At 41.5% G+C, this 11522-nt stretch overlaps 1 protein-coding gene across 1 annotated transcript; it reads right to left on the reverse strand.

The window, feature by feature from the left end:
* Nucleotides 1-210: 210 nt before the first annotated feature.
* Nucleotides 211-11112, reverse strand: LOC104514622 (PR domain zinc finger protein 15; the record flags this gene model as incomplete). The annotated part of the gene is made up of 13 exons (XM_010158359.1): nt 211-386; nt 583-666; nt 1171-1302; nt 2154-2273; nt 2884-2963; nt 3418-3581; nt 4876-5010; nt 5941-6072; nt 7191-7285; nt 8547-8714; nt 10061-10148; nt 10329-10335; nt 11052-11112. Coding segments are annotated over 13 exons (1442 nt in total), but the record flags the coding sequence as incomplete, so codon positions are not given.
* Nucleotides 11113-11522: the final 410 nt, after the last annotated feature.

Raw genomic sequence — 11522 nt, forward strand, 5'->3', positions numbered from 1 at the left:
GCCATACAAAAAGGACAAGCTCCCATGTCTAGATCAGAAGCTGTAGGGCTTATTTGTCTTCTAGTTTAACCCCAGATTTGTTAAAAAGAAAAACAAACCCACAAAAAAACCCCAAACAAAACAACAACAACAACAAACCCAACAACAACAAAAACCCAAGGAAGAAAAACCCCCAAAGCACCCCACAACCTTCCTGCCAAACTAACTCACCTCTGGATGTTTACGCCTCATGTGTCGACTCATGGATGCTCGCGTAGAAACCTTTGTCCCGCACAGCTGACAGCTCTGGGCTTCTACCTTATCATGAGTGAGCTGAATGTGCTTCTGCAGCATGTAATCAGTGACATACTTCTTATCGCAGACCGAACATGTCCACTGTTTTCCTACTGGTGGCAGACGGAAGGAAATGCTATTGGTAACAGCCCCCAAAGACGTGCAGCACGGTGTCAGCATCTCAACAAGGGGAACAATTTTATGTTGGCAGCGTGATGTGTAACACTAGTTCCAACACTGGCAAGTCTAAAGAAGCCTAGAAACAAAACTGAGATGTTGTCGTAGGAGCCTGGTTTTTAGAGGATTTACCTGTATGAATCAACTTATGAGTCTCCATCGTATTTCTCTCACTAAACGTCTTGCCACAGAGCTCACACATGAAATCTTTGATTCCTGCATGAAGAGCACATTCAGCATCAGAGTGAAAACAGTCTAAGGTATCTGGGACAGTTCTGAGCCTCCTATTGCTACAACACCAAAAACCAATAGATCACAGCCAAACAAGCAGAAGCAGGCCAGCTCCACCAGGTATTTTTGTCTAAGCCATGACACTTATCTGTCGGAAAATGAATCCGAGGGAACCTGATGTGAGAGGTAAAACTTTTATTTTGGGAAATGAGAACCTGAGGACTAACTTAATATGGGCACTCTACACCTACGCTAGACCAAAACAACCCCTCTTAAAAATGCAAAACATGAAAGCAACTAAACTATATATCTTAATTGTGTAACAGGTGGACTTGGCTGACTACAGAACAAAATTGCACTTTCTAAAAAGGAGAATATGTGTACTTTTTTCTTAGTGTTTCTCATACTCTCTGCTGTTCTAGATAAGAGCTCTCTCAGGAAGCATTTAACTGATTCAGCGCAACTTTTGCACATCTTTAGAGACCTCACCCGTATGTCTTTTGTAATGCTTCAGCATGTTGACTTTCTGTGCAAATTTTCGGTGACATTCCTTGCATTCATATTCTTTAATCCCTTTGTGAAGTTTCATGTGGTGACGGAGCGCATGTTTTGTCTTCATTCCTGTGAGAAAAAAGGTACAGCAGGACAAATGTCAATTGCTCCCACCTTCAGAGGAGAACTCGGGGTGATCAAGTTGTTAGCCAAGAGCCCTACGATTATATTTGCTGTGTGCCCACAAGGGCAGATTTTTAACTGTTTAGGCAGCAGTGCACATTATCATTAGTATTTTAATTCCACGAAAAAGCTCTGGAAAACATCTGAGTAACCACTGAGGAAGAAGCAGAACAGCAGGGACAAGCAAAGACAGAACATTACATTAGAGATGTCAGACTTACTGCCTTCTGCTAAAATACCAGTTCAGGTTTGCTCCAGTTATAATGCAAACAATTTAAAAAGTCAAAGCAACTTTGACTCTTAAGGCTCTTACAGAGAGAAATTGCTCTATTTCTCATGCCTGAAAACAGCCCAGAATGAAAAAATTAACTTGTATTCACTTTTGTGCTGCAAATGCACTGGAACTCAGTCAGGCAAACAATCTGACAACAAAAGCAAATCTTCCTATAATTGGTTCTGTCTTACAGGCCATAACACTATATTGTATAAAAATAAGGGTAGTTTATGTAACCGTAAGGATCCTGACTAATACAGTTTCTACCTCTCAGAAACACAGGATTTATTGCACTCTGATATATCTGATGAGGTTTTAAGCAACCTGGTCTAGTGGAAGGTGTCCCTGCCCATGGCAGGGGGGTTGGAACTAGATGGTCTTTAAGGTCCCTTCCAACCCAAACAGTTCCGTTATGCTATGATTCTATGACCTTCCCAGTATTCTAAGGACAAAGTAATTTTAATTCAGATATTCACCTGCTATTCAGTATCACAATTAATGGAAAACAAGGCATTAGACATACCTTTGCCACATTCTGCACACAAGTATTCTCGGATATTATCATGGACTCGCATATGTTCTTTTAACATGTCTTTTCTAGCAAATGATTTGCCACATTGCTCACAAGCATGACTTTTTACACCTTAAAAATAAATTTAAAAGACAACATAAACAAAAAAAATGTTAATGAAAAATGTGCATCTCCTAAAAACTGACTAAACCGATGAATTAGAGGGCAACAGTCCACGTGTGTTGTCAACCACATCTTTCATGCATATTGTAGCCCAAACTAAATTAGAAGACTTTGGAGAGAGAGAAAAGCTGGCTTTTTATTTGAGATCTGGAAAAAAAAGATAAAGCCTGAGGTAGGAAAATACTGAATAGCATGAAATAATAATGAGCTGTTAAAAATGATTTTGCAATAGCAGTTTTCAGCCTGTGCAATGGTGAGAAGGTGGCATGGATAAGAGTCTGGGGAGGAACACAATACAGAATTAGGGGTTTTAGCAGGTGAATCCTACATCATATTAACTAGGAATCTGGATTGTGCCTAGACCAAATACCTTCATTAATACTACCTGCTTTAGAAAACCAGTCTACCCTAAAAGCATAATTATAACATTTATCTTATTGTAATGTACAGTAAAAACCCATATCTCATTTCCTCCTGAAAAACACATAAGGCAGGCACTGGCAACAGAATTTTCTTTTTTTTTAATATTGATAATAATAAAGAAATACAACATTTTTACCTGTATGTATAAGCTTATGTCTTTCCAGATTTCCTATACTGTTAAAAATTCTTCCGCAGATTTCACATGGATGGATGTATCTGAAACCAAAGAGAGGAAAAACTGTGATTCTTTTCTTGACACAGAGATGGTTTTCAGGCCTCTCTGTCAATAAGTATTTCTTTTGGTAATTACTATAAAAGATTCCTGGAAACATAATTGATCTTTTAAAATGAGCCTTAAGAAACCTGTAAGTTCACTGCAATCCTGGAGCAGCCTGGCACTGCTATATCCTCAAATCATAGTTTAAAAAAAATATTTACCAAAATCACAGATTTATACCTTACAAAGCCCAAACTGGGAGTCTGCTGACTAATCATCAGTGTGAAGTGAATCATTAGTGATCTATATTTCAAGCTTTTAATGAACATTTTCCCACCCATTATACAGTTTCTGATAGTTTATTACAGCCCAATTCTCTAAAAGCACGAGATGGCAGAGCCACTGTAACTTCAGAAAGATTGAACTCTTTATCCGTCCAACACGCCATCTTACTTCTGCACGTTAGGATCAGGCAGGTTCTCCCGATGGATGACCATGTGTGCATGGTAAGTTGCCTTCAAGGCAAAACGCCGGTTACAGATGCTACAGCCATAGCCTTTCTCCTTGTGCATGTCCATTATGTGCTTCAGGTACTCCCTCCCTCTGCCGAAAGTCAGCTGTGGAATGAACCAATAGTGAATGAAAGGGGAGAACAGTCCTCGGGAACCACAACGATCGAGTAACGCATTACTGGGATCTAGAGCTGGAGCTGGTAGACATACATGTCCTGTGTATCACTGGATGAAAAATCTGTGAAAGCTGGATTTAGGCCACAGCCTCTTTGGCCATTAAAAGCACGCTGCACTTTAAAACTGGTTCACCGATAAAAACAGAAAAATTATCTCCATGTCTTTAAAATGAAGATAAGCTAAGCAATTTCACCACCACATTATTCATAGAACCATAGAATGGTTTGGGTTGGGAGAGACCTTAAAGACCATCCAGTTCCAACTCCCTGCCATGGGCAGGGACACCTTCCACTAGGCCAGGTTGCTCAAAGCCTCATCCAGCCTGGCCTTGAACACTTCCAGGGATGGGGCATCCACAGCTTCTCTGGGCAACCTGTGCCAGTGCCTCACCACCATCTCTGGGAAGAACTTCTTCCTGATATCCAAAATCTCCCCACTTTCAGTTTAAACCCGTTACCCCTTGTCCTGTCACTAGAGGTCCTTACGTGCAGACTGTGAAATAAGATCTGATTTCCAGGGGCCAAGTCAGCAGCTTAACCTCAAAAATGCCCGTTTGGTCAGTTTTGCTCTTCTCACTGACTGCTTTTGCATCCTCCCCTGCGCCCATCCTTCCCCATTACTTCTTTACAAAATGACAAAAGCCATGCAGTAATAGGTTTAAAAAGTCTTCCTCTCTCAGGTGACAACTACGTGAGGTCTGTTCCAGCAGCACTTCTAATGCCATCCTGTCAGGAACAGAGTAATCTAAGAATGAGCAGTCATGCTGAACATAAGCAGCAGTCTTAATCCTCCCAACTGGATATCCACTACAGAACCACCTGATCTTATCAAAACTAACCAATTTGTGGACTGGGTCATTCAGAAATGCTACAACAGTCTGAATTTGCACATAATTAAAAGGTAGTGTAAGATTCGACTGTTCCTTTATCGTCTCTTCCTCCAGTTTTCCTTGCTTGCTTCCTTGCACACGCGTAACCGTTACGTATGTGTGTTTCTCTTTTTAAGTGTTTAGCATTCACCTTGCAGAACACCACCTAACACTTGATGGAACAGCATCGCTTTATAGATTGGAGATAACAAGCACTGCAGAAAAGACTAGACCCATGGGCTGGCCTTCTCTTTGTGAGCCCTTAACGTTACTTAAAATTCTGAACTATTTATAGACACCTCCACCCCCTCGCCCCATCCCAAAACAAGTTAATTTGAAAGTATTTAAAGCTACCTGGCACCTTTTGCAGCTATACTTGTGTGGCTCAGAATCTGCACTTTCATCAGAGTTGTCATCGTTTTCCTCTGATGAGATTCCAATTTTCCCAATGAACTCTTCCCTCTGGTGATCATCCATCAGCGCTATGTCCTGCGAAGGGTGGGAAAGAATGATCTGCTTTAATAGACTGAACTTCTGTTTCAAAAGGTAACAGTCAGTCAGCTTCTGTTGCCATGCAGACTGCCTTGCATTAACAACTGCTGTAACATTATTTATTTAAAATATCCTCCTGCTTCATTCAATTCAGGTAAACAAAGTTCCTCTGTCCATGACTAAACAAGGAGCAACTGTTTAACCAAGCAAATAATGCTCTTTTTTTTTTTGTGTATAAAAGAAACTAATGGAAACAGAGACGCAACTGGTAGAGTTATTACATCCATAAAAGCATCTTTGTGAACACCATGGCGCGATGCAATTCCCTTTCAATTCAATTCCTTGCGATTCAGCGTTAACCTCGTTACGTCAAAATAATCTGGGTCTGATTAAGCACTATTAAAAGAGTTTTTTATGTGATTTGAGACGTTTTGACAAAACCAGGTAAGGAATGCAATACACAGGCAGTTATTCTGGCACATACAAGAGAATCACAATCACTGGCATGGAAAGGGCAGGGCCAATTAGTTCTCTTGTTTGCTTTCTTCCCCCAAGGAGAGGGGATGACTGTAACCCCTCAGCCCAACAAAACCACAACTCAACCAACACTCTCCCTGCTTCAAACTGCGCAACCTCTGTGATTCACCCGGGGTCACAGAGGTGGTTTTTCCATAGCGCTCAGAGCAGCGCTCTGCAGCGGTAGCTGAACTAACTTCCAATAGGGTAGTCCACATGCTCTGCAGCAATCCAGATGTGGATAGAGCCATGGGTAAATCAGAGCACAACTCACGGCAGGCTGCTGTAGAAACGTCACTGCACACCATACATGATCACTGCTGTGTTGCCAGTATGAACATGGCCATTTATTTATATATTTACGTGTCGGCTGAGTAACATGCCTTTTCTAGGAAGTTATTAACACAATACCTTAAAATGGACATGAATATGATCTCTCAACACATCCACCCTGAAAAATTTACGTCCACAGATTTCACAAGTGTATTTCTTGTCTCCATGTGTTAAAAGGTGTTTGTTCATATTGCTCCTACATGAAAATACCTGAAAGAAAAGGAGGGAAAAGAGGGTGTTTGTATCATCACCAGTTCCTTGCAAGTTATCCAGTGGAGAGCACAGAACTTATTTACTGTCCTGTTTTATTCATTCAGGCCAGAAACATGTAGGGGCTCCTGTTACCCAGCCAGCAGGCTACCTCAGAGACTGCTAACACAGCCAAATACAGATGTACAGTTCCAAGGAACTGACTGAAATTGCCTGTTCATCAGAGGTGGACCTCCAAAAAAGCTGCAGCAGAATTACACAGGGCAGATTTAACAATATTTAGACAGTGTCTTTTGAACAATAAAGGTTCCACCTATCTACAAAAAGACACATCCACAAAATCTACTTTCATAGATATGTAACTTATCCAAAACATCAAAGATAAAGGTCCACACACCAGTTTAAGAGGCGCTGGAGTAGATCTTGCACCATGCATCAATAAACATTTATAAAATCAGGAGTTAAACCCACAGTCTTTGTGCCTGTGATAACAGCAACTGAACAGCATGAGCGTTAAACACCCAAACGCAACAGTGCCATGACTGCACCATGAATTCACTTTGTTTTCTTATGGAAAATGGTTCCCAGAGCAAACAGTCAACTCCAGCCGTTTACATTCCGGCAGAAGAACTTCACTCTAAATAACATTAGCCATGAGATTTCACTGACAGACACAGCGGTCACGTTACACTCTACATGGTGCTAAATGTCCTGAAAAAGAAATCTAGTCCAAACTTCAGTTTTGTTCTTATCCTTGTGCTAACAGCTCCCGCCACCCATGGCCACAGTGGGCTTGGATGTATAACGGAGCTAAGGCGGTTTGAAGAGTAATGTCTCGGCCAGGCGACAGGGCCCAACAGTAAGTAGCCACATGCCTGTCCGAGTCGTGAGGTAATCTGACTTGGCACGTACCTCAGTGCGTGTCATTTACCTCAGCCTTGTAGCAGTGCTGTCCAGCCAGGCTGCTGCTGTCGTTTAATACACGGGGGGTAACTTGCTGTGTCACAGTAACCCGTCTGGAGGCACTGGTTTTCGGTGCACTGTATCCCTGCGGCTATAGTGTCCCGTGGAGGTGCAACACAGAGCTTCACGCGGCACACGCTGGGAAAGATGCCTACCTTCCCGCAGACGGGGCATCCCGAAGGCTCCTTCTTGTAGCGAACCATGTTTTCCGTGCTGTGCTCAAAGTCTTCTCTTTTCACACGCCTCACCCCTTAACAGAACAGTCCCCATCAAAAAACAAAACAAAAAAGTAAACCATGGTTTTCCACTCCAATCTGCATGCCCTTTCAGGTGAATACTGTAAAGAAGAGTGAAACACTAGGAAGAGTCTCAATGCAGAATTTAATGGCTAACAAAAGGATAATTTCTAAATTAAAACGGTGTCTTAAGAATATAAAAGCAGCCGGCCAAAGAGGAGTATTATGATTTTTGGTTACGACACCAACTGTAAAGTGTCTGAAAACAGACATTTGTTGTCAACACCTGGAAACAGGCAGATCTAGTAGGCCTTGGCAATTCGATCACACACCTGGCCCAGAAGTTCCCCCTCGCAGTCTCTAAGGAGAGAGGCAACCGTAAAGCACCATCTTCAGTGCTCAGTGATGATTTCAGACCACACCTGATGATTTCAGATGATTTCTCCGCTACTTTCAGGAGGGAAGAGGGCTGCTGCTGTTCTGTGACAGCTAAACATGAGACACCTCGCCACTGCCATTCAACCTCTTGTCCTGTAGTTCATGACACAAAGGTCTGGATCACAAGAGCAGCCAGGGACAGGTGCTATGCCCAAAGCATCAAATTAGATAATCTGGCTGCATTTTTATAATCACCTTTGGTTTTATCATCTAGACTGCTAGAGGCATTTTAATACATATTTCAGCAACCTACCATCGCCCAAGTTTTTCCAGAGTCTCTGAGTACCTATAACATCCTTAGATGCTTGAGAATTTCAACAGTGAAGTCTTACAATTTCATTTTCATATAATCACAAGATTTTGAAAGATAATGTCACACAGCATTCCATTTATACCATATTTATACAGTAGTCACTGTCAGTTGTACACTGCAATTTAATTCTTTGCCTTCAAATTTTCAATTTACCACACATTAAAAAAAAAAAAAAGAATTCAAAGAAATAAAAAGATATCATTAAAATCAGCTGGTCTAACCTACTGCTTAATAAGCCAAGCAACTTTCACATGACTGTTACTAGCACTGGATCCAATCATGTGAGGCTGAAAAAAAGGTAGGTGCATCTTCTAGAAAGTTTTTCATGGAACTAGACAACTCCCCTCCAGGATCTGTCACTATGATTTTTAATAAATGTCATGTTTTGCTGAAACCTGCTACTCCAGATCAGGTAACTGACAAAAAAAGATGACAGTTACCATCCAGAAGAATCTTTTCCTTAACCTTCCCACCTCTACTGCCATTTCAAGAGCAGTAATTTGGTTGATCTGAAGTACACTTACCTTCCAAGTGTCGCCTTTGATGGTCTAGCATGACATCCTTCCGGTAGAACATCTTATTGCAGATTTCACATGCAAACTTCTTATCCCCATGCTTTTTCTTGTGTTTTGAAAGATTACTGTTTGTAGAAAAGAATCTGAAACACATCTCACACTGGAATGTCTTGTCATCTGTAAGCAAGAGAAACCATGCAGCTCTTTACGGATGAGAAGAAGGTTTGTATGCTTATGAGATAGGTAGTTACTTTGTTAGGTCTGAGTTTTAAGCATATGTTTTTCTTTTACCTAAACCCTTTTTTTTCAAAAGCAATAATCATGTAAGATGCTAATGTGAACATGGAAACCAGCACTGTGTCTTCCTACATGGGCTATTTCTGTGGTCTAGCATACATGAAATTGTGTTTGGTGTGGATTCTCTCACAGCTGATTCAAGTTTTTAATGTTGGTAAAACCACTAAATATACAGCAACACAGACAGCTGTGTCTAAGCACCAGAATACTTCTGCCAGCACTGGCACCAATACCAGCCAGGACAGAATACTCCAGAAGAAAGTATAAAATCTCCAAAATACACCAATGTAGGCCTATGGGGAATTTGTTTTATATTCAGTAGTTGAGACTTTTCTTGGACCATGAAAGCATGGTCCTGTAGATGGAATCTGCCAGTGATGCAGCAATAACAAAGAAGTAACAGTTTGATGCCTTGAAGAGCAGAGCAAAAACTGCTGCTCGTTTTGCTCAACTCAGAGAGAAAATGAGCTGCTGCCCTTGAACAAACAGAATACTGAGGTTACCTGGCATTACTTTCCATTCTTCGTAAGGCTGAGTTTTTATACAGGCTGTACCCTCTGAAGGGAAATGAGAAAACCTACTTTGAATGGTGCTCTAAGGGGCAGTTGCCCAGGTGATTCAGGACTGACACTTACCACGCATCGATAAAAGTAACCAGGATGTCATTTTCTAAGCATAAGATCACTAAGCATAGATATGAGTAACCACAAGGGATAGCTATGGGAGAAAAGGTCAGGTTCAAGTGATACTAAGAAAAAAAACACTAGAGAGACTACTGCAAATATAAAGAAAGCATGAGAAAGCAGAAGAAAATTGGATTCCCAGAAAATACAAACTATTGATAGTACTGGCCCCCATTCCAGCTTCTCTATTTCAGAGAAATGAGGTGAAACTTAAGTTTCAGGAAAGAAAATTAAACAGAGATGGTTACAGAGTTATCTGTGAACATACAAATGAAATACCAGTAAGGATATTAGACAGGCAGGCAGGAGATACTAAAAGAAGGAATACATAAGTGGATGTGTTGACCTACAGATTACTGGTTACACTTGTCTTATCACAAAAAGTTTTTTGGAGAGAAGCAGGACAGGTTTCTTGCTGTGATGAGGCCAAATATCTAAATTCCTAACCCCCTTCTGTAGTTTCTGTGCTGAGATGGATTTGTGAACATCCCTCCAAACTGGAGCAGAGATGCCAGAGGAAGTGGAATGGTTTGTCATTCTCACCTGTCCTGCAGTTGTGGAATTCCAACGCGCTCTCTATCCGAAAGGCCTTTTCACACGTCGTGCACTTGTATCTGTACTCACTGTCAACCTGAGGATTGCAAACAGTAAGTGTTTAAGTGGGGAAAAAGCCAAGTCACGTCCGAGAGAAATTCTAAATCTCAACTACTTTTTCCGATCTGTCTTTCCAATTTTTCTTCTTTTAACGGGGCATTTAAATGCATATTGATGCAAAACTCTGATGCTACGTCATCCTGCCATGTTCCTACACCTGAGCTCTACACAAAAAAAAAAAGCAGACCATGCATGTAGCAACCTCTCCGATAACCCAATGTCCAACACATGTGGGCACAGCCCTTAATTACACAGCCTTTACCCAGAGTTCACACGTTAAAAGACACTATAGGTGGGGATAAATGAAACAGGACAAGCGAACAAGACTGGAACTATCCTATTTAGTACCTTAAACTGCCGCCAGATCTCATCCCTAGATCATAATGGCCCAGCTAGCTCCAGCTTGTCTTGCTGTAATGATGCCTGAAAACAACTTTCTATAGGAAATTCAGACACGAAAAAGGACTTGTATGCTCGAAAGCGCGTCCACACTTTGCCAACTCGTCAGCTGTTCTGACAGAAGATGCTACCTCTCCCTATCAGTCTTGTCTCACTCATGCCCAGGGATATCGGCTCAAATATAAGTGACCCAAGCTCTGCAGCCGGCACCTGGAGGTTCACTGCACATTTTCACCTAACCTCAGAAAGAGCTGCTAGTCATTTCCACTCACTTCTCGAAAGCGCGTCCACACTTTGCCAACTCGTCAGCTGTTCTGACAGAAGATGCTACCTCTCCCTATCAGTCTTGTCTCACTCATGCCCAGGGATATCGGCTCAAATATAAGTGACCCAAGCTCTGCAGCCGGCACCTGGAGGTTCACTGCACATTTTCACCTAACCTCAGAAAGAGCTGCTAGTCATTTCCACTCACTTCATTCACTTCAAGCTCTCTTTGCGGCTGAACAGCTTTGCACATTCCTCACATTTAAACAGTTTGTCACCTAAGGGGATCAATCAAGATAAAAAAGAAAAAGAAAAAGAAAGTAATCAGTCAGTCCCCGATCCTAATCAACTCCAGGCAAGACAGGGGAAACCAAAGCACAAGTAACTGCAAACAGGCTAGTGATGTGAAGGTTTAGTAATTCAGGAGATCCAAATACTGGATTTCAACCTTTTCCGGTAATTTTGACAACAATTTTGTTTTGTTCCACACTCCACCTCCCCACTCCCCACCCCTCTTTTTCAGTGATTATTTTTCATGGAATCCACAGAAATCAGTCACTAACCCCTGGAACTACAGATCACAAGCTAAAAAACCACTCAGCTGACAATGACACAGCAATGTTACCCATGTGCCCGTGAAGGTGGGGAGCAATATATATGTTTATATGTTATATATGTTATATATTAA

This window comes from Eurypyga helias, unplaced genomic scaffold (genome assembly GCF_000690775.1).
Source record: "Eurypyga helias isolate BGI_N326 unplaced genomic scaffold, ASM69077v1 scaffold12959, whole genome shotgun sequence".
NCBI lineage: Eukaryota > Metazoa > Chordata > Aves > Eurypygiformes > Eurypygidae > Eurypyga > Eurypyga helias.